Source organism: Penicillium malachiteum (assembly GCF_028827825.1).
Source record: "Penicillium malachiteum strain IBT 17515 chromosome Unknown utg000004l:1.0-4883003.0:1.0-4884900.0, whole genome shotgun sequence".
Lineage (NCBI taxonomy): Eukaryota > Fungi > Ascomycota > Eurotiomycetes > Eurotiales > Aspergillaceae > Penicillium > Penicillium malachiteum.
The window spans coordinates 553810-576962 of record NW_026643097.1 but is presented as its reverse complement, the minus strand read 5'-3'; the positions used below and the strand labels follow the sequence as shown (position 1 = coordinate 576962).

Sequence of the window (23153 nt, the reverse complement as noted above, 5' to 3'; positions counted from 1 at the left end):
TCTCTCCACCCATCACAGGCCTAAACACAGAGTTGATCTGTACAAAAAGGCGCTACCTGGAGCGGGTCGCACGAAACAAAAGAACCGAAGTTCTTGTTAATCGAGAAACTCCTGTCATCAAAACTTAGCCGATCTCCTCCACTAGGCTCAAAGTCAGTTCAAGTTTCTTCGGGTGGCCTGATAATGTTCTTCTCAACTCGGACCCCCTTGGTCAAAATCCTGCATATTAACAACATGAGGCGTTCATAGTTCATGCAAGTTCCTTGATGAATGGCCCCGAGATCCTCCGGCAAACTACTAATCACATATCCCGCGCTGGGTCCTCCCAATGAATCTATACTAGTGTCTCCATCATATTAGTATACTACCAATGAGCAATTGGGCTCGAGGACATTCAATGCGATTCATCTTTACAAATAAGATCCACTATTCTCGATTCATTATGGCAAACGCAGGAAAAGCGACCCATATTGAGATTTACTCCACAGGACTCACCGGAATACGAAGCTATCTCGGCCGGTGTCATGGTTGTTCATCAGGCATCTTTAGTATGCATCGGTGTCTATGCGTACTCCGTTGGTGTTCCTGAGTCTTGACAGTCTGCATAAAACACGTGTAAGCACCCAATACGTCCAATATTCACGGATTATGAATCCCTGCATTATCCTTGTCAATTATCCCGTTAGGACGCCATTTTCAATAAATATCTCGTCCAGTGTAGCTCGCTTATTCCTTTAGTTTCACGCTATTATCTGTAGGTATAACCGAGGCCAGCAAAACACATGTACATTGCATCTTTCTAAAGATATGAATACAAATTGTCATTAATCCACCACTCACATGCAGAATGGACTCAGAATCATGTTGATCCCTTCAATAATTGATTAACCTGCATGAGGCTGCGACATAGCCAAGAGCAACATTTGAATTTACCCCTCATGTATATGTACGGAGTACGTCTAAACAGAAGTGGAGACCAGGCCACCAGTTCCTCACATAATATCTATCACAGAAGACCAGCTCAAATGCCCCGTGATGAATTCTACAGAGATCAACCCCCTGTACGACTTTTGTGGCGCTTGGATTTCTTCCAACCGAGTGAAAATTTCTCCGTTTGAGAAATCCAGTCACAAGGCGCGCCTTTCTAAGATGGATCAAGTCGAGTCAATGGAGCTGAAAGCTGAAGATTCAAGTTCTTCAGGTTCGCTTCAGCGGAACAATGACTGGGGGGGTGCACTCAATGGATTCCGCTTATATCTTGGGGCAATAGGGTAAGGTACCCAAAATAGTTCCCCGAGTCATGATAGGGGCCGGCCCCCGGGGACGGATATTCAAGCTAACTGGAACTCATTCACAGGCTTGCCTTGGCGTTATTTTTGACCTGCATTGAAGCAACGATTGTTAGCACATCATTGGTTACGATTACGAATGATCTTGATGGCTCTGGTCAAAGTAGCTGGGTCATTACTGCCTACCTACTCACCTATACGGGTCCGTTATTCCATTTTCTTTTCAGACTCGGGCATTCATGCAGAGCTAATGTAGTGTATAATAGGGTTTTTGATCATCTGGTCAAATTGCAGCTCAATCATTGGGGTGAAAAAGGCCGTTCTGGGAGCACTTTTTCTTTTTGTTGTGTTTTCTGGTGGATGTGCTGCCTCCAATGACCTCAGCCAGCTGTATGTTTCCCCACATCTGTGACCAGAATGCATTGACTGACAAAATTACCAGAATCATATGTCGAGCCTTTCAGGGACTCGGTGGATCCGGAGTCTACTCTCTTAATCTCTATGCATTCGTAAGAGTTTTCCCATACAGGCATTTTGACAGGGCTAGCTCGTTCGCCGGTGGAATTTCCTCTCTCGGACTAGTTCTGGGTCCTCTACTTGGGGGCATTATTGCAAACAATGGCAGTTGGCGTTGGATTTTCCTATACAAGTAAGGTTTTCTGAAATCAGATGAATCCAACCGAACTAATATTGTGATAGTATTCCAGTCGGCGTCGTAGCGTGGGGTCTGATCTTTGCCGCAATCCCGAGCCATTTCCCTGATGCACCTCCAGACCCGTCAGAACCAAAGGGCCCTTGGATTGATGCAAGATCATTCTCGAGGATAGACTTCATTGGTGCCGCATTGATCCTGACCTCATGCTCCTTCATTATCGCCGCTTTGCAGGAAGGTAACTCGCAATATGCGTGGGGCTCAAGCCTGGTCATCAGCTTCTTTGTCATTTCAGGCATCGCAATTATAGCCTTTGTATGGTGGGAGCGGCTTACCTGCACCAAGAAGTCTGCTATCACACCGGTCTTTCCTTGGTGGCTGATGAAACATCGAGTGTTCATGGGTGTTGCTTTGTATGTGTTGTCCTTCTGTTGATGCTTATTTGTCAAACGAGCTAACGATGATTCCAGTGGCTTTTTAACATCAGGTCTACCTTTATTTGTCTGCATTATTGAGATTCCGCAACGATTTCAAGTTGTCAATGGAAGCTCGCCACTCGGCGCGGGCGTAAAACTATTGTCCTTTTCGGTGAGTTGCCCAGTGGGAATAATCGCATGCTCTGTCTTAGCGGGTCGCTTCGCCATTCCATTTGTTTATATTATTTTGGCCGGCATTGCGTGTGAGGTTAGTGGCATGTTCCTATTCTCAGGAATTGCTGGTGCGTCACACATCTGGACAGGACAGTTCGGATATTTGGTCCTTGCCGGCTTGGGAGTTGGGTTGAGCATAGCTGCATTCTACATGGCAGCGCCCCTTGTGGTCGAAGGAGAGGACCATGCCGCTGCTATTGGCATTGGAATTCAGTTTAGAACCCTTGGTGGTGTCTTGGGTATCGCAGCTTCCACGACCATTCTGAATCATTACTTGACAAGCCGCTTGGCAAGTCATATATCACCCCAGGCACTTGCTGAACTTCAACAGACAACTGAGTCCATCAAGCAGTTATCACCAGAGAGCCAGGTATACATTCGAGAAGTCTTTGCGATGGCGTACAGTATGCAGATGAAATTAGCTGGGGCATTCGCTGCAGCACAAATATTGGCAGTGGCAATGATTTGGAAGAGAGGAGCGAATGTGCGGTACTTAAAGCCCGAAAATTCTTAAAAGTCTGGAATCCGGTCGCATCAAGGTTAGACAAATAAGTCCTAGTAGTGGACAAAGGGAGTTTTTGTGTTACGGCCGGTTATCTTTTCGTCTGAACTAGAAACTTTTAATTGAACGAATACAAATTGTAAATTTGCACTTGCAAAATCGAATCAGCCCTGGAGCACTGTATATCGAATAACCGAGATTGATATACTTCGTAGTCAGTCTTTGCCTGTCAACTGGTCAATATGGATAGCACCACCGCCGGGCGGCGGTCTCATTTGCATGACTAATCATATCACGTGCACGCGGTGATTTTGCCCAACTCCGCGCCTCGAATTCCCACCCTATCGAACAACGACCAAAATCACCTTGGGACGTCGAGCAAAATGGCCAAGAAATGTAAGCGACATGCCAATTCAATCAATTCGAGTCCAATGCAGGGGACCAAATCTTCAATGACCGTCTGCACTGATTAAAGTCGAGATCGCAAGACCTTCAACAGAAAACAACTTGCAAAGCATTACTTGCCAATAGACCGCTAATTGTGCCATTTCTCTATAGCCAAGTCACGCACTATCGCTGTGCGCCTCATCTCGATGGCCATGACGGGCTACTACCGCACAATGATCCGGCCTCGTGTCCACCGTCCGCTTAGCATGCTGAAGTACGACCCCGTCGTGAAGAAGACGGTGCTTTTCCTTGAAGCGACCAAGGGTGGAAAGGCGAAATAAATCTATTAAATCTCGACTCTCGCTTTCCGACTGTTTCTATCTCGATAATTGATACTCCACTTGCGTCCCGATTTATCCGGCTTATCTTCATTTCCCCGGGTTCCTTCGACGACAATTCGATTCGATATGGGGATCGCTAGACGACCTCTCCCATATTCTTTATCCTCTCCTCCGACCATATAATGTCCTCGAATCCTGCTCCCTGGGACCAATTATATCCACGGAATGCGTTGTCAATTTGGAATACAAGCTTGCAATCGATGGTCGTGATGAAATGCGGAGGCTTGTAACATTTGTGTGTACATTATATCCAGGAATTCTGGCAGTTGGGCGATACTGTGACACAATTCGCCTGTCAGGTTCTGTTTCTTGTTTACTCCTTTTTGACGGAGCATTGTGTCTGGCGTTTAAGAGCATTACAGCTTTGGGTACTGAACTGAAAATAAAAATTCTTATTCCATCAGATCTCGAGCTTGTCATTTTGGGGTTAATATACAACTCAATATTCGAACTCAAATTTGAAGGCGACTGCGCAGGTGAGTGGATCAATAAGAGGTAGTATGAGGGCAGTTCGTGGGAAAAAGATTGAACGAATAACCAAATAGCCTGGAAAAAGCTGGCGAACTGCAAAGATTAATGAACATGTTAACCTTTAACACATACATAGTGCCTACATGTTTAAAAACTATTCCTCCAGCATCCAATATGAGGTTCGCTCCCTCGAATGCACCATCGAGCGCGCTCCGGTGCCTTCATCCGCCAAGGTAGCAGTCGCAAAGAAGCTCACTCATTCTTAAAACGCGCATCGTATTTTTCGCCTATCGATTGTCAGTCAGACAGACTTAGTAAAGAAAAAGAAAAAAAGAAACTGTTGGAAGCATACTTCGGGTGCGGCGTCGGCTCCGACTCTGAGCCTTTGGACGGGTGACGACTTCCGAAGTATTCGCAGATATCAGGCCCTGTGGGCTTGGTCGTCGCCCAGCTGCGAGCGCATGAAAAGGAACTCTAGTTTCCTCCTGTTGGATTTGAGTAGCAGAGCTACGAACGCGGCTGTAAGTCCATTTTTGGACTTGCTTGGATAGCTTGGCTGGACGTCCTTCTTGACTTTCCTCCATTTTACTGCTAGCTGGCTGAGCAAGGTTACCACTCGCCTGAGCTTGACTGCCACTTGGCTGTGTCTTGGTGGGCTTCTTTGCTTGGCGTCCAGTCTTCGCGGTCTCAAAGTTGACGGCTTTGCGTTTCTTGCCCTTGGAAGACTGAGACAATTTCTCCGAGCCAGCAACTGCCGTATCTTTGTTTTTGAGGGCACGTGGTTTGTTGCTAGTTTCGTCGACGAAATTTTCAACGCTCTTGAGTGACGCTTTTGGGTTGGTAAATGTGTGAAGCGGCGTTGATGGAGCTAGTTCATCTGACATGAAGAGCATCGTGAAGTCACACGATTCGCCATATAGTGGTGTATTCGGCCGCGACAATAACTGGTTTTGGATTGCGGCGAACGGTACTATTCCTGCAGTGCGCGATACTGCTGCATTCTCCGTCTCTGTCCCAGTCTCTGTCAGCTTTTGTTCAAGATCATGGATCTTTTGTTGAGCGTGCTCCAGTCGATCGCGAAGATCACTGTTCTCAACACGAGAGGTCGCATCCAACTCTTGGAACTTTTGGATCTCTTCAGTCTGGATCGTTAGCTGAGTGAGTGCATCTGTACAACTCTTTTCGAGCTCTCCGATTCGTTTCTCTTTCCCCTGTAGCTGCTGGGCTTAGTAAAACCAATGAGTTTGGGAGACTGAAATACGTACTGAAACTTCTCGCTCATGGCTGTGTTTGTTAACGAGCTCCTTTGCTTCAACCTATATGATATCAGCCAGTGTATCCTTTCGCCCGATATGATTAAGACCAACCAAGGATTTTTGAATGGACTGAAGTTGGGTGACAAGCTCTCCAGCGCTTCTTTCGACATCATTCTTTTCGTTTTGAAGAACCCGGAGATGTGCCTCATGTTCCATTTTCATCCGATTCAGCGACTCGTGACTCTGCTTGTCAAGTTCTTGGCGAATTCTCTGCTCGCTTGATTCCATTTCAAGTTGCATTTTTGTCTTTTCGGTCGACAATCGTTTGTTTTGGTTTTCGGTTTCATGCTGTTTCTCGGCTGCTGCAGACAAAGATTGTTGTAGATCTTCAATCAGCGTCTTGTTCGAACTCAAACATTCATTGAGAGTCTCAATCTTTGAATTTCTCTCATGGACCTTGACTTGCAACTCGGTATTTTCAGTAAACTTTTTGGCGACCTCCAATTCCAGTGCTGGATTGCCTGCTGGGATTTGGACCTCTTCAAGCTTCTTGCTCAAGCTTTCCAGATCGTGAACGAGCATATTCTCAGTACTAGTGAAAGTGTGAACGGAATTGCTCAGGGTCCCGAGTGCCGGCTGAATAACATCAAGCTTGTTCTTCAAAGCTTCGTATGCGGCATCGCAATGATCAAGACGCTTCATCATTGGTGACTCGGAGCCAAGGTGATGTTGAATCTCTTGAAACCTTTTTTGGAGCGTTTTTGACACGCCGTTGTTTATTCTGATGCTTCCCTCGATGTTTTGAGTGAATTGGGTCGCCAAAGTATCAATTCTGAAATTCATGGTTAGCTTACATGGTTAAGACCGGGGTTACAACGGTTGAGCTTACTGAGAAACGATATCCTGCGCCTTCTGGGTAAACCTCGCGACATTTGCCTGTTCTGCCGAGGACTTTTCGGCTAAGGACTGCATTGATGAATGCCAATCCTCAAATCCACTTTTGATTGCCAGGAGCAGAGTATCTTTTGCATTGACAGAGTCATCAGTCATAGTGGTGATCCTAGCTGTCAACTTCTCAAGTAAGCCTTGCTGGCCTTCTTTGATCAGACCAAGCTGCCTAGCTTGGACAGAAGCACAATTTTGAATGTAAGATTCCAAGGTAGCTATTCTGGTTTTCTGGTCGGTCAATTGCTTTTGCGCCACTTCTTCTCTCTTTTTCGAGCCATGCAAATACTGTTCCAACATCATGATCTGTTTTTCACTCTCATGTCTGTTGTTCTGCTGCACTTCAATAGTTCCTTCCGCTTGAGCAATGCGCATCTTGATTTGGTTGACGACTTCTGTGAGATCACTCTTCTCTTTCTCAAGGGAAATTACAGTGTCTTTCAACTTCTGCGCTTCATCTCCAAGGGAGTCGTACCCATGCCCCAATTCATTGACAACTTGCTTGAAGTTGCGGATTTTTGCTTTCCATTCGCCCAACAGCGAACGATTTGCTTGGCATTCAGCATCGCTCTCATGCAGGCGCTTGTTGAAAAATTGTACCTTTTGTTGTAGCTCTTGATTCTGCTTTGTCAACTGAACATTTTGAGCCTCAATCTCACGCTGCATACAAGCAGCAGCAGCCTCGCTCTCCTCACGCTGTCTCATTCTACCAATAAGAAGCTCGAAGAGTTTGTCTTCCGTGAGATTCTGAGGTCCAGGTCTCATGGAATTGGCATTCTGTCGTCGAAGAGGCTTGCTTTTTCGAACCTGGGTCGAGCGTGCTGAACTTTGACCATCAAGTTTTAGCCGCGGTAAATTGAGAAGCCCTGGATGGGTCGGTTTGCCTGCGTCTGTCATTTGGTCCTGGGCCTGAATCGACTCCGATGAACCAGGGCGGGACGAAATTGGCTTTCACATCATCAGCGGTTGTCAATAATAATATTATCTCGAAAACATACCACGCCTTCATCATTTTGACTTGAACACACCGTCGAGATAGTCTCATTCCTCGGTTTGGAAGGCTCACTATTATGTTCCTCTACCGGCTGCGGAGACTGGCTCAATGTTCGGTCCATAAGCTGAGTCTCCAGATGAGACGGTTCTGCATGACTGGAGGCTGATGTCGTCAAGGAAACTTTCTCGGGCAAAGAAGGCATAAGTTTGCAGGAAATACGTGTTTCAGGTAGCTGTGAGTCTAGCTCCACAGATGGTTCAAGCGCGCTGAGAAGAATAGAAGGATCAGTCTTTGGGCTGCCCAGGGATGAGTGCATCTCATCTCACCTTGCTTGCGTAAACGATGGATCGTCATCTCTCATTGGCACTTTTTGAGCAGCCCGAGAAAATGAACCCCCTGTGTCCGGGTTGAGGGGAGTTTGCTTGGCCGGATTTCGAGATGCAAAAGCTTGCTGACGATGGACTCGCTTGGCAAAAGAAAAAGAATTGAGATCAATACTGGGGCCCGCTGGATGCTGCGTCAACCGTGATGCTTCGGAACCCGATTGTTTCCGGGATGGTTGGCCGAGTAGATTTGGGGGACGCATGGTGAACGATGAGACATCTAGGTGCATCTGTCCACGACCTTCCATATTGGAAGGAATTGGGAGCGAAGATTATGGTTACGTACTCAGCTGGAGATGAATTGGAAACGAATGGGGCGAGATGATGAAGGGAAGTTCTAATACAGGCCCAGATGTGCATGGATTCCAAATTTGGAAGTAACGAAGTAACTGGAGGCAGGTGCAAGACTCCCGTGACTTGGACTCCCTCATCACCACCTGGGCACCAGACATCTGGGAAGTATCAATTCTCATACTATTTTAATCGATACAAGTCTAGTACAGATGGTGTATGTTCTCACAACTCAGTGATTTGTATCTTCGGCACAAAGAAACCATATACAACGGTTCTAGAGTAGTGTTTCTACATCCTCCTCAGCCCATCTCGATTGATCTAGCACTTGAGGGCTATTCCCCGTGGACGCCAGGAATCCCCTTCAAGTTTCCATCGTAGACTAGGATGAACCCTAGCATATCTGGACTAGATTAAATCTACGTCAAAGTGCCCGATACGAAAAACCGGTGAGTCGATGACTTTGCTTCTTCATCCAGGCAGCTCTACATCTATTCCAATTTGAGCCAATCGGAATTCCCGAATTGAAAGCGATCAAACTATTACAACTTGAACTGGCATGATTATACGATCAAAGAGTATGGATTGGACTGATCACAGCCAGTCTTGGAGACATAACGTCCGACATGGTCTAAAGATCATGGCCCCGATCTAGGTCTTGATCCAGGGAGGTACTAGTAGCTACTACCGGTAAACGTCCGAGACCAGACGAGACCAGATGTTCCAAGTTGAAGTTTTACTCGCTCTAATATCTATTATTCTTCTCTAGCTCCATGCTTGTCTCATATGGATCTTGCCACATGCATGATTAGATAGACTAGCGGTCTTAAGCCGGCACTTACTAGTACTAGTACACCCCACCTGGCGTTTGAAACTGCCTGTGTCAACTGGTGTTGGCTTCTACACCCATGCCACTATTAGTAACTTGAATAATATAGTAACCTAACCAACATATCAGATCCATGATAGATCTTCAAATGCTCGGGCAGAGTAAATCCGACGGAGTATAAAATAGAGATCATTCTTGGAACTTTTGCAGAAGATAATCCCCCTGAAGCAAAGTCAGAGTCCGCCCGTTTCAGCTTAGGCTCCATCTTTGTCATCTTGCAGCTGAAACGCCCACGCGACCAGGATGCGACAGATTCCCTGTCCAGGGTGGGTCAAAGAGCGACCGGCCTCATAACCTAATCAGCACTTGCCAAGTGAGCCAAGTGAGATTTTCTCTCTTTGACTTCTACTCCGGACGGCGAGTTGGGCATCTTCCATCAAGACAGGTTGATGCTCGATTCCGAGAAGTTTCACCACTGATCTACCATCATAATCAGACCTATCCAGTGATATCCCTGCAGTTATTTCGTATAGCTTGGGGGCGGTCTCTCTTGGTGGAGATTGAGGACAATTGATAGGTCATCTTCGAATGTTCTGCAGGTGTTCTACGGCCGTTCCTGTGCGACGGACAGAGCCGAGACCTGCATCTCAATAAGGGCGGTCAATAACGTGGCGACTACCAGTCTTGATTCGCGTAGCTTCAAGATGAGATGTGCTGAGCAATGCCCCCCATACATGGTTCCCTGTCCGTTTCCATTAAAGGGGGGACTGATCAGTTGGAATCTTATTTGTCTGAATTCATCCAACAAATCGACTTGAGACGGACCCCAATTCCATATCCATGCAAAAAATATGAACATCAGGAGGGGAAGGGTCCGGATCTGACAGGTCAGAGTGGCACGGAGTTTCGGAGACGAAAGGGATTCTGCAGCGGACGAAGGCCAGTCTGGTTGAAAGAGCCGATGCCCCTGTTTCTCTAATAGATCTAGATTCCTAAGAAGAATTCGCATAGAGACATTTCATATTGATAATTCTCAATCTGATGTCATATCCAACCGGGAGTTTTATCAATTGAATGCTTGAATGATATTTCTTTTTTTTCTTTGTCTTTCATAGTACTCGTATCCTTTTTCCCGTCCCGTGGGTCCCGCCATGACTCTCTGTTCATAAGGGCGTTCATTCCTGTAGGATGTAGAATTATTCGATATAGTGATAGATCTATATAGAGATCAAATTTACTAGTGAAGTAAGGAGAGAAGGGATCAAAGAGATAAAGATTAAAAAAAGCATCACCCCAATTAACAATCTATGATTGAATGAGTCTCTCGCTCTTCTCATTAAAGATTAAGAAGTTCAACGTCGATCATGCAAGTCCCCCTTTCTCCATTAAAGAGTTTGATTGGTTCCATCCTCTTATACTGCCACTCTTTGACCGCTCACCCTCTTCTCTCCCCTTTCTTTGGAAGAAAAACGACATCCTTCCAGAACACGTCTAACTCTTTTGTTCAAAGAGTCTGCAAGACATTTGTTTCAGTTTGATCTTCTAGGGTTCATTTCCTCTTCCCGAGCGCTTTGGGCTCGTCTGGCTGCTTTAGCCTCCCCCCGATTTACTCTAGTCCCCGATTTTTCTACGCAGAGGGAGTATACTTAACCCCTGCTACGAGATACATCTTTCTCAATATTTTGGACTCTTTTCCACTCTATGACCCGCAATTCTTCTTGAATACGATCCTCACAATTTCCTACCGTGCTGCTGCCACCCGATTGTCTTCGCCCACCGCGTTCCATTGCAACACCCCGCTCCGCGATTCTGCCGCATTTCATCATTTCTCATGGACTACATGCTCTGAGCTTTCCACATACAAATATCTCTCCTGACCTTCCGTTGACTGTTTAACGGACACAACTTTTCCCCCAATCTTTGCAATCCGAGGTTTCTCAGATCAGTGTAATGTTGTTGGAAAGATTATAGTCTTAATCATCCACATCGTTCACTTCCGCCAGAATGGGAAATACTCAGGGAAAACCCGTTGTTTGCAGTGATGCAGGTATGTGATAATATCGGATCATTCATAAAAAAATTTTGAAACTTTTTAAATTGTGGGAGTCGTATCCATCAGCCAAACAGCGTACTAACTTCCGCTAGTCAACCTTAACCACTTTCGCCTCCTTCGCGTGGTTGGAAAGGGTGCCTTCGGCAAGGTTCGCATTGTTGAGCGGAAAGATACAGCCCTTACTTTCGCCTTGAAATACATTCGGAAGGAAGAGGGTACGTCAATTTCTATACTGCATGGCGCAAGACACGTTGCTAATCCCACGTTAGTGGTTCGTTCGGAGAGTGTACGGAATATTATTCGTGAACGGAGAATGTTGGAACATCTGAACCATCCATTCCTCTGTAATTTGCGCTATAGTTTCCAGGACATGGAATACATGTAAGTTCTTGGTCATTGGTGTTCAGAAGGTCCAGGTAATTGACTCCTTCCAGTTACATCGTTGTCGATCTCATGAATGGCGGCGATCTCCGTTTCCATATCTCCCGCAAGTGCTTTACCGAGGAAGCTGTACGCTTTTGGATGGCCGAGCTTGGTTGTGCTTTGAAATACATTCATTCCCAGGGTATCATCCATCGTGATCTAAAGCCAGATAACGTGTTGTTGGATTCAGAAGGCCATGTTCACTTGGCAGATTTCGTACGTGACACACCCTTGACAATACATTATGCAGTTCATCAACTAATGAAGAATCTAGAATGTGGCCTCAGACTTTCGACCGGGCAAACCTCTCACGAGCAAATCGGGAACATTAGCGTACCTGGCACCCGAGGTGTACGAGGGTGGTGGGTACTTTTTCGAAGTGGATTGGTGGTCTTTGGGAGTTACATTCTACGAATGTATTTACAACAAGGTATGTGAAGAGTTACCGCTTAGCCAGCCAATTGTGACGCTAACTTTATTCTCAGCGCCCATTTGAAGGTCGCAGCCAGGACACCTTGAGTGAAAACATCAAAAAAGCACAGCCGAAATACTATGTCACCAACCCGGCAGTTTCGGTCCCCTGTCTGCGCGCTTTGGGGGCTTTGATGGAACGCGACCGGAGCCGTCGAATCGGCGCGATCAGCTGGGAGAGCTTTATTTCACATCAATTCTTCGCTGAGATCGACTTTGAAGCTCTCGAACGCAAGGAAATTCCACCCGTGTTCCGTCCTTCTAGCGATAAGACGAACTTCGACGCCACCTACGATCTAGAGGAACTACTCTTGGAGGAGGCACCGCTGGAGGCTCGAGCCCGTCGCCAAAAGCCACGCGCAGAACTGCGTGACGATGCCACGGCCAAGGAAATCCGAGAGGATGAACTTCATCGTCTTATCGAGACCATGTTTGAGCCATTCGACTACACGACTGTTAATTACCAAGGCAGCGCTGCAGATGCCATTGCTGCATCAACGTGCGTGAACCTTTCTCTGGTATTGACCCCTCGAATATTCGACTAACATATCCTAGGAATCCCGAGGACTGTCTCCCTAATGCCAATAATACATCAACCAATGCCCCTCCTGTCATGAATTCTCACATCCGACAATTCTCCCAGCCTGAATCAAGCCTTCGCAACTCACCAATCACCGAGCCCACCGTTCAAAGATTGCCGACCGACGTGACACCAACGATCAGTGAAAACCTTGACCCGAACGACTCTGCATCTATTGGGCAACCTCCTTCTCCCTCTACCCGCGCATCTGCTTCTCCTCCACCTCAACATCCCTCTTTCCATCGCCCATTGCCCCCTACCCCTCGACCCCGCGGCGCCACACGCAAGATGAGCAAAGGAGGAGGTGTACAAATGGTGTTGGAAGAGGCTGGTAGTTGGAGCGAACTCGCCAACCATAGCCATACTCTTCCGGCAGAAGGCCTCGAGGGTGACCCAGGTAAAGGAAAGGGTTCCAATAGCGGAATGCTCTCCTTCCTCAGTCGCAAAAAAGGCCGCGATCGCAGCCCCAAGCCTACAGAGCCCGGTGTTCTGGGCAAGGAAGGGGCTCGCCAGATTATCAGCAGCTAAGGAGGGTCGTTCTCTGCTGGGGAATTCCTACCATCGACGTACTTTCAAGTAGCGGCTTTGATGGAAATTGCCTACGCTGCATCGCCCTCTCTATCAAGTACCTCCAATACTCATGCCTGTAGCGTATGCTACTGACTTTGCATCAATCAAGGAGATAAAAGTCTTCCAGACGCTTCTTATTACTCATTTCGTCTGCTCGGTTGGCTCAGATGCCGCCCATGGAAGCCTACTGGCTTAACTATACCTTGTTAATGGATCTTTCTCCCGCATTTTGTCCTGCATTGATGATTGCAGGAGGCCGAGTTGCCTGCGGCACCACCTCAGTTTCATTCTTCTAGATTCCCCTGACTCAGCGACAATCTGTTTTTTTTGTTTTCTTTCTTCCATCCTTGATTATTTTCTCTATTTCTTTTTGAGTTGTACAAATGACTGCATTGGATCGATTGGGAAGGCTGTCTCGACGAGCTTTTTTTTTTTTATTCCGCCATGTTACAATCATGTTCATTCCCCTCGGAGTTCTCATACCCTGCTTCATTGATGGACACGAATTCTGTTTTTCTCGTCTTATTCTTATTTTTCCTTTCTCTTTAAACTAGATCGGACTGGTGCTTGTTCATGGCTTAATCGGGTGTATTTAATATTTGTGCCCCGGCACAGGGGGATGTAAATGATATTGAACCTTGAACTCATAATCTGACTACTAGGACTGAAAATAGCACCCAAGTTTTATCTAAGTGATAGAGCAGAATAATGGAATCTCTTTTATATATGTGGATGTTAGTTCAATGTTTGTAGTAGCTGTGACTTCAAGTTCCAGTCAGATGCTCACTGGCATTTCTATGTAGTGTCTATTATGATCAGAATGTATTTAAGTTACTAGGAGCTCACCCTAGATAGCATGGAAGCTATTGAAGTTTGATAGAGGTAATTTACCTAGGTAGCTCAAGTGCTGTTGGCAATAAACATCACCTAGGCAGAGTTGTTCGAAAAGACGTTCTGTCAGTGTGGGTGTAGTGCCAGATTATATGGGTACTGTCAAATTTTGGGTGTAATGTCAGATTATGGGTGCAGTTGTCAGATTGTGTGGGTGTAGTGTCAGTTTGCGCATGTAGTGCCAGATTCTCAATGTAGTGTTAGTTCGCGCATTTAGTATTAGTTTACGCATGTAGTGCTAGATTCCCCATGTAGTGTCAGAATGTAGATGTAGTAATAGTTAAGAAATTCTTTTTTAAAAAGGCCTGGGAAACCACCAAAAGCGATTATATTTCACTGAAAATTTTTTGGACGTATTACTGATAAGCTCAGCAGCTGGAATTAATTATTTTAAATTATTATCTTCAAAATTGAAGCTGTATGACGGGGAGAACATATTGGCGTAATATTATAGGTATACTGTTGCCAGGTGGGAGGTGAGGTTTTGAGATCACCCACTATAGAAAAAGTACAATACGGTAAGGTATTTATGAAATATTACATGCAAAGCCTCCAGCCCTGGAGTACTATATGCTTATCCTGTATGGAGTAGGTAGTAGACCAAGAAAAATCTACTTACTACATGATATAAACTCCAGGGCTTGTAGTACATTTCACGTTTTTCATATCACTTTCTAGGGCTACTATGAGTGCGATTGTAAATGGCTATTTGACCACATGGGCAGCTGACCATACCTACTGCTAGTATTGCATCTCAACGTCTACTACTACGGAGTATATATTCATCCAAACCTGAATGCCCAGGTGCCTTCTACGGGTACTAGTATTCTATAATCGATTACTAGTATGGATACATCACCTTCTTATACTGCTACTATTAGTACATATTACTGAGATACGAACTTGATATCTATTTTCTTCATCCATCAAATCACCTCTCGCCAGAACAACCGTTCCATTGTATGTAGGGTCTCGAAATTAGACGCTGATCGCTTCAAGTTGAAGACCCTCAGCCCTGGAGGGCTTCACGACCCTGAACTCCACCTCTGACGCGTTGCTCCGCAACATCGATCGCAGACTCCACCAAGAATCCATAAAGAACCCTAGAGGAACGATAAAACCACATCGAATCAGTCCCTCTTTTGAAGCCGGCAAAATTCCAGTCCGCGGAATTACCCCCGAGCTGCGCGTCCACGCAATCCTAGCACTAACGTGTAAGAGGCAAAAGCAAAACAATAACTCCGAATCCCCGAAAAACACGCTCGGCCATACGATCAACCCTCAGGGGAGGAATATTCAATCCTCTTTCTCCAATTCCTCTAGATAATACAACAAATCAATCGCTCACGAATTTCAATTCCAATTCCAATCCCAGCCAAGGGAAAAAGAAACACCCGACATTCCACCTGTTTCACACGTTTCGCGGGGCATACGCCACTCCTGTCCAAGCTTCCACGCGCTCAGCATTCCGAGATCCGAGAGAAAGATACGCCCCGCACTAGCATTCTCAATCTAAAAATCTACATCTAAGAGTCGCGCCCGGTGTACGATACCTATTGTTCGGTTGGAGGGTGAAGTGACTGTGGTCACTGGTGATCGGGGATGCCAAACCAATCGAGAAGTCGGGATCGATACGGACAATCGCAACGGGAACGGACACGCGAGCGCGAGAGGCGAGGAGAAAGGCGGGTTGAACGTGAGCGCGAGTACATTCGTGGTCGATATGATGAGGATGAGGGGGAGGCGTCGAGTCCTGGGAGTGGTCGCAAAGGGAAGTACCGTTTCCGAGGAGAAGAGACAGGTTATGATTCTTATGAGCGGGATGAAAGGAGAGAGAGTGATGCTGCGTTTGAAGAGGAGGAGAGGAGGAGGAGGGAACGAAGGCGCAGACGGAGAGAAGAGTCCATGGATAAGGCGAAGGAGTCACCTGCTACGTCACCTATCAAAAAGAGGGATAGAGAACGAGATCGGGATGGATATCGGCGGAGGAGGGAGCTTACGGAGGATGAGGGGAGTCCGACAAAGGCTGTGAGGGATCGGCGGCACCGGAATCGAGAGGGGGAGAGTGACGCCGATGCCGAGGCGAGGAGACAAAGACGACGAGAAAGGCAACGGAGAGAGAGGGAGAGAGAGCTCGAAGCTGATGCTGCTGCTGCCGCTGCTACTGCGAGGAAACATAAAAGTACCGAGTCTACTAATAGTGCTTCTGGTCTATTGACGGCTGATGCATTGGCTCAAAGAATTGCTGAAGACGTCTCTGAACATGAGATGGATGAGGATCTTCCAGAGCAGTGGGAGCAACGACATCAAGAGAGAGAGCGCTCGAGGAATATGGATGAGGAGCGCAGAGAGCGTCGTCAACGGAAACGAGCTGCCTTAGCTGGTGCGGGAGCTGGAGCACTTGGTGCTGAGTTTCTGGAAGCACGTTCAAAGCAAAAATCTGGAGCTCGAGTTGTCTCTGGCTCTTATCTAGAAGAAGGTCGAAGACCAGACATGAATGTTCGACGCCGGGGTGGTGGTGGCTCGGGCATGGAAGAGACATGGAAACAGGAAGAGAGCTGGGAGGGAAGCTTTGATAATGCTGGAAGACGACCATTCTGGAAATTTTGGGACTCATGGTCTAGGAGGAAGCGGATATGGTTTGGAACTGCAGCTGGTCTCCTCATACTGCTTGCTATCATTATACCACTTGCCGTTGTTGAGTCCCAGAAGAAAGACACAAGCTCTGGCTCTAGATCTAGCTCCAGCTCTTCGACTTCTTCAAGTTCTAGTAATCTGACTGCGAATTTGGATACTATCAGCCGCGACAGCATTCCCGTGAGTGTCTTCTTATTCTTGGCTTGTGTATGGCCACTAACTGTCTGAATTCTAGTCCTGGGCACAGGGAACATACCTAGATCCTTTCACATGGTATGAAACCATTGGCTTCAACCTCACGTTTACGAACGACACCGTGGGAGGCTTGTACATGATGGGCCTCAACTCTTCATGGGATGATTCCGCCCGACCCAATGATAATGTTCCACCATTGAACGAATCATTCCCTTATGGCTCCCAACCAATCCGAGGTGTCAACATTGGAGGGTGGCTTTCCATTGAACCGTGGATTACACCGTCCTTGTTTGATACTTACTCTTCAGATGAGGGAATCATAGATGAGTGGACTTTGACAACTCAGCTGGGGTCCGATGCTGCGACAGAAATTGAGAAACATTATGCGACTTTCTACACCGAGCAGGACTTTGCCGAAATTGCAGAAGCTGGTCTTGATCATGTGCGCCTTCAATATTCCTACTGGGCAGTTAAAATCTACGACAACGATCCATATGTACCTAAAATCGCCTGGAGATATCTCCTGCGTGCAATTGAATATTGCCGCAAGTACGGACTGCGAGTCAATCTCGATCTCCATGGAGTCCCAGGAAGTCAAAATGGATGGGAGCATAGTGGTCACCAAGGGCTAATTCGCTGGCTGAATGGAACAGACGGCGACCTTTTTGCGAACCGTTCTCTGGAAATCCATGACCAGTTGACGCAATTCTTTGCTCAAGATCGGTACACGAATATCGTGAAAATGTACGGTGTGGCAAACGAGCCGCTGATGCTTGATCTGTCTGCTGCAGCAGTGCTCGAGTGGACAAATTCGACAACTGAGATTGCTCGAAAAAACGGCCTCAACAGCACTATTGTCTTTCATGATGGGTTCTTGAATCTTGACAAGTGGGACACTATGTACAGTGAGCACCCAGATAACATGTATCTGGACACACATCAATATACCACATTCAATACTGGCGAGATCGTGCTGAATCACACAGCGAAGATCGAGCTTATTTGCAATAGCTGGTATCCCATGATAGAAGCTATCAATGTCACGGGCTCAGGGTAAGCTTCAGCTTCAAATATCTTCCAATTGTTTAAATTGCAAAATATCTAACCTACTTTCTAGATGGGGACCCACAATCTGTGGTGAGTGGTCACAAGCTGACACTGATTGTGCCAAATATCTTAATAATGTCGGCCGTGGCACTCGATGGGAAGGGACATATGACACGAGTACCTCGACACAGTATTGTCCAACTGCAAGTGAAGGTACCTGTTCTTGTGACGGTGCCAATGCCGACGTATCAGACTACTCCGATGCGTACAAGAAGTGGCTGCTGTACTACGCAGAAGCCCAAATTTCTGTATTTGAAACGGCAATGGGCTGGTTCTACTGGACCTGGCGTACGGAATCAGCAGCACAATGGAGTTATCGTGCGGCTTGGAAGGCTGGATTTATGCCAACCCTGGCTTATTCGCCGTCATTTAAGTGCGGAGATGATGTCCCGGATTTCTCAAGCTTGGGTCTGCCCGAGTACTATTAATGTGTTATGACATAGTAAATATTCTTCAAAAATATGCGTACATTCTTACTACTGAAAGCTCAGTCTTCAAGCTGTAAATTCCTGTAATACTAATATTTCTCAATTTCCCTCACTCAAACCAGCCTCCTTGCTCCCACATTCCAGGTTCATAGACATCCTTGATTCGACTTTCTACCGACAAAACTCCATCAAGAAGTTGGTGCACTCGCTGGAAGTCAACCGGCTTCATGATCCATCCATCAAAACCGGCATCCATGTAGATCTGACGATCCTTTTCGACGAGGGAAGCTGAAACGGCAAAAACTGGAGTCCTATCATGGTCTGTTGAATGCAGCCATTCTTGTTGACGGATCATCTTCGTAGCATTTAACCCGTCTACTATGGGCATCTAGGGAGATGATTAGAAATATTTCTTCGTTTTTGAGGGAACAATCCATACCTGAATGTCCATGAGAATCACATCAAAGCAATTCGGACTTTCGTTGTACACGGATGCACACTCCTTGCCATTTCCAGTCATGCGAACAGAATACCCGAACTTCTCAAGTCGCTTCTGAACGATTGAGCTATTAATGGGGTCATCCTCTGCGATGAGAACACGGAGTTGTTGATTTATTGGAATTTCTGGCGTTTCCACCCCATCTGGAGAGATAGGCTTTGACTTGACGAATGGTTCGGTTTTATTTGACCTCAAAGGCACCTTCTGCAGTAATCCAAAAAAAAGAATTAGCACATATCGAGTGGCAACTTTGAGTAGTACTCACGTCTTCAACCTTGGTGCCCGAGGCTAGAATCGTGAGATTTCGCGACTCTCCATTCAGAAGAGTAACATCTGCATCCACGAGAGGACTATCTATTCTACCAATGGCAGATTCGGACATTATGGGCTCACCGCAGCAACAAGAAACTCCGTCCTTTTCTTGGATCTCCCGGTTCGACTCATACTGACCACCGCTTGCTTGCTGGCTGTGGCGAATTTGCTCATTCGGTTTCTGGGAATCATATTCCTCTGCACCTGCATCAGACTGCAAGCCTCCACGAGTGCAAGCCTGAGGAAAACTAGATGTAACTTCCTCAGGTGGCAACGGAAACTTCAATCGGATCTTGAAACAACTACCCTTTCCCTCTTCAGACTTGAGACTAAGTTGTCCATCCATATTTCGGACTATCCTTGCCACCAAGGCAAGACCCAGTCCTAGAACACTCTCCGTCTCCAAAGCGGACAGATCTGATTTGTCGCTATAGGATGGAGGATTCTGCATGTATTCTTTGTTTGAGACTTGCTCCAATTCACAGAAAAGTGTCTCCACTGCCTCTTGAGACATACCAGACCCGGTATCGTGAATTGCAACTTCTACCGAAATGCGATCTGGTTCCCAAGACTCGGGTAAAACGCATGATTCGATAGTCACTGCACCAGTTGATGTATGCTGAACAGCATTACTTATCAAATTGGTAATAACCTGACGGACACGCCGTTGATCGCCAAGAACTGCAGGTAATACTGCATGCTGCACAACCTGGAGATCGACGTGTTTCTGTCTTGCCTCCTCCCAGAAGATATTTGTCGCTTCACAAAGGGTATCAGATAAATTGAAGACCTCGTCTTTAATCAATCTCTGGCCGTTCTCTGCGTTTGTCAGGTCAAGCAAATCGTTGATAATGTAGATCAACGACTTCGACGCCGAGTGGGACCTCGATAAGTTATCCCGTGTTTCTTGGTTGATATTTCCATCTAAAGCGATCTCAAGATAGTTGATGATAGCGTTGAGTGGAGTGCGGAATTCATGCGCAGAGTTAGCAAGGAGAAGGCGCATAAGCTGGTTATTTTGCATCGTAGCTTCTTTCTCTTGCCAGATCTCAGTGAAGGTGCGATATAGCAAGGACAATATCGATGCTTTTCCAAGCTCGGCTGCCGACCATTCTGTCTGACGAGTCTTCAGGTTCTCACCGTCGCTAGGCTGACCCCATGGTGCAGCTCGATTGCATTCAACATTTCGTGCCTTTTGCTCCGTTCCAATCTCTCTTCGGAAGAAGACGATGAAGTCTTGTCCATCTGCTGAAAGCGGGATGTATATTAGACCGGAAATATTGCGGAAACCGGGGGAGTAATCGAGATCCCCGAAGTCTGAAAGGATGTCTGTCGACCATAGAACAGTGCTTAGCTCTTTGGCACGAAGATATTCCAGTAAGGCTAATGCTTCCTGGGAGTCGGGTGGTTTGCCTAGAATTTTCGTCTCTCCCAAAATAGATGCTGCGGCATAATCCGCACCAAACAGACCAAGAAGATCACCAGAAGGTGTTTGAAGCTCTGGCTTTACATCACTGCCCCTGCTAGATGGATTTGGCTGCGCATGAAATGGTAAGGTGTATGATAAGCGCTCGATGTTGCTCGAAATTGTTTCGCTCAATAGCCAGCAGGCTCGCTGAACAAGTGGTCGAAGTCGTGTGTTCTCATCATATGATTGACAAGACACCAGTCCCCATAGTTTTCCAAAAGCATAAATACCGATCGATATACATGCTTGAATAGGGAGATCTGATTTGACCTCTGAGGAGCCTGGGGATGCTAGGAGATAACAATGAGACAAGTCCAGTCCCATCTTGATGGTTGATGCACGATATCTCAATTCTGCGAAATCTTGGTCTTTTCTGTAGGCAAAAGAGACTGCATTTCGGAGATACTGCTTTTTCATCTCATCTGGGAATGAAGACTCAGGGAACTTAAGGCCCTCGCAGGACTCTAAATCGAGTGATGCATCGGTCCAATCGGCAACAACGATGCCATTCTGATCACTATCAAAGTGGTACATCGTTATGCGCTCAAACAGAGTTAACTGTTGCAGACTCGACATGGTCTGATGAACAAGAGATTCAAGTGTTTGGGTACTTGAGATTTTTTGTACGATTCGTGGAAGAGTGTTCAGAAGCTCTGATTCATCAAACCTGGCTCGATAATCGGTGACTGGCGCAGTGTCTGCAAAGCCAGAGGCTTCTTGTTTTTCATTGATATCAGGTGTACCGCGCTCTAGTTCGCAGATGATATAGCCTCGATACACTCGACTGGTGTGCATGGTGCACCAGAAATTCGTTGTACCACCTTGTCGCGTTGAGATCGAAAGGGAGAAAACCTCAGGCCCACACAACTGCACATCATAATCATCATCTGAGACACGACCAATATGAGAGAAGAATTTTTTGTACTCCAAAATTGGCAATATATGCATGATGGAGTACAAACTGAACAGATCATCAGGGGAATAGCCCAGAATCTCTCCTGAGTTGCTACTTGCAGCTTGGACGATGATAGGTCCGTTCAAGAACGAAACAACAAGCAGTGCACCAAAAGGCTGAACAACCAAATTGGTTTCATCTTCATAGAAATATCCGAGCCCTTGGGTCAACTCATCCCTTGCCAATACATCTGCACTTTCGCGTATTGTGTTCTGTAGTTGAGCGGATAGACTGGAGTCTTCATTCGACCTACCACTCGATGGGTGAGGAGATCTGTCATTAAAGGAACGTGAATCTGGACCATGTGTTTTGGGCCTCAGGATGGAAGGCGAGATGTTGGATAGGCTTGGCTGTTGGCGCATGCGAGTCAAGTAATTCGGTCTTCGTGGCAGGGACTCAGTATCTCTCATAGACTTCCTGGAATACATTCCTGTTCTCTCATCGGGCGTTCCATTAGCCCGGACTGAGTCTGCAAATGGTGTGATCGGACTCTCAAGTTTATCCAAGGAAGGCGTTTGAAGAGCTGACGAAGGGGTCGAGTCGAAGGAGACAACAGAGCGAACTGGGAATACCCTTTCCACAGTGTCATTCCCCAACTTGGGTAGCTTCAGTCTTGGAGAGACTAGCTCGGTAACAGTTGAAAGATCTGTTTTCTTGTCGGATAGGATGCTCATGGACTTTGGAATGGAAAGTGGTCGTGCTAGAGTCTGCCTGTCATTGGACAAGTGTTGATGGTCTTGTCCATTGTAGATGACTTTCCATTCACTTTCATTTCCGTGCCGAACGGGTGAGTGCATGTTTCTGTTTAATCAAGCAGAGAATAAGATGTAGCAAAGTCTATGCTATGTTAGAGTGATGTGTCAGCTGTTGAAGTTGAAAGTTTCGAGGGTGCGATGAAGTACCTAAGCTTCCAGCTTGCTCATATCTTGTATTTGAACAAGTTGATCGGAGACTGAAGGCGTCAAAGATAACTGAAAAGAATATTTAAGATGGGTGGGAACTGAGCAAAGAAAGCCGCGGCTGTAGCTCCAGGGCAGTTGGAAAAGCTACAGAACGTTTATGATTTCCCCAGAATACGGCTTGATCTCTCGCCTCATTCGTACCAAACAATAGGGGATTCCTCATCTATTCTCCTTGAAAAGAGGCCTATGAAAAGATCGCTTCAATGATCACTAAGCCTTCCACAAAAGGTGTATTTTCGGTTCCTTTGTCCGGTTCGTCAGGGACTCCCACCGGCAATACAGTCGCAATCCTTGAACCAAAGCCATAGAACCGTGGGTTCTATCGGACACCACTTTCACCTCGACTTGCTGAATCCGCAGTGTCCGCAGAGTCCGCAGGTCCCGTCAGGAAGAGCAAGTCATGCCTCTAATCTTGATGACTGATTCGTACATGTAGGGAAGGTGTGTATACATGGTGAGCAATGAGGTGCATTATGCAATAGGAATGAGATATTGAGATTGAGACAAGGCCAAATCTGCAATGAGACAATACTATTATTAGAAATCGTTGGG

At 46.4% G+C, this 23153-nt stretch overlaps 6 protein-coding genes across 6 annotated transcripts; 4 read left to right on the top strand and 2 right to left on the bottom strand.

The window, feature by feature from the left end:
- Positions 1 to 1907: 1907 nt before the first annotated feature.
- N7483_008376 (uncharacterized protein) lies at positions 1908 to 3105 on the top strand (the record flags this gene model as incomplete). Its single annotated transcript, XM_057091803.1, has 4 exons — positions 1908 to 1938; positions 1997 to 2354; positions 2477 to 2529; positions 2570 to 3105. The coding sequence occupies 4 exons, from the start codon at positions 1908 to 1910 to the stop codon at positions 3103 to 3105; spliced, it is 978 nt and encodes a 325-aa protein (XP_056942977.1).
- Positions 3106 to 3476: 371 nt separating this feature from the next.
- On the top strand, positions 3477 to 3821 carry N7483_008375 (mitochondrial 54S ribosomal protein bL33m; the record flags this gene model as incomplete). Its single annotated transcript, XM_057091802.1, has 2 exons — positions 3477 to 3489; positions 3652 to 3821. 2 exons carry the CDS (start codon positions 3477 to 3479, stop codon positions 3819 to 3821), a joined length of 183 nt encoding a protein of 60 aa, XP_056942976.1.
- Positions 3822 to 4604: 783 nt separating this feature from the next.
- Positions 4605 to 8178, bottom strand: N7483_008374 (uncharacterized protein; the record flags this gene model as incomplete). The annotated part of the gene is made up of 7 exons (XM_057091801.1): positions 4605 to 4639; positions 4705 to 5569; positions 5618 to 5668; positions 5720 to 6440; positions 6498 to 7501; positions 7552 to 7813; positions 7874 to 8178. 7 exons carry the CDS (start codon positions 8176 to 8178, stop codon positions 4605 to 4607), a joined length of 3243 nt encoding a protein of 1080 aa, XP_056942975.1.
- A 2876-nt stretch (positions 8179 to 11054) lies between these two features.
- On the top strand, positions 11055 to 13105 carry N7483_008373 (Serine/threonine-protein kinase 32B; the record flags this gene model as incomplete). The annotated part of the gene is made up of 7 exons (XM_057091800.1): positions 11055 to 11097; positions 11196 to 11318; positions 11373 to 11484; positions 11538 to 11742; positions 11801 to 11956; positions 12012 to 12496; positions 12553 to 13105. The coding sequence occupies 7 exons, from the start codon at positions 11055 to 11057 to the stop codon at positions 13103 to 13105; spliced, it is 1677 nt and encodes a 558-aa protein (XP_056942974.1).
- A 2535-nt stretch (positions 13106 to 15640) lies between these two features.
- exg2 (putative exo-beta-1,3-glucanase) lies at positions 15641 to 18405 on the top strand (the record flags this gene model as incomplete). Its single annotated transcript, XM_057091799.1, has 3 exons — positions 15641 to 16855; positions 16911 to 17923; positions 17988 to 18405. 3 exons carry the CDS (start codon positions 15641 to 15643, stop codon positions 18403 to 18405), a joined length of 2646 nt encoding a protein of 881 aa, XP_056942973.1.
- Positions 18406 to 18514: 109 nt separating this feature from the next.
- Positions 18515 to 22436, bottom strand: N7483_008371 (hybrid sensor histidine kinase/response regulator; the record flags this gene model as incomplete). Its single annotated transcript, XM_057091798.1, has 3 exons — positions 18515 to 18793; positions 18845 to 19108; positions 19170 to 22436. The coding sequence occupies 3 exons, from the start codon at positions 22434 to 22436 to the stop codon at positions 18515 to 18517; spliced, it is 3810 nt and encodes a 1269-aa protein (XP_056942972.1).
- Positions 22437 to 23153: the final 717 nt, after the last annotated feature.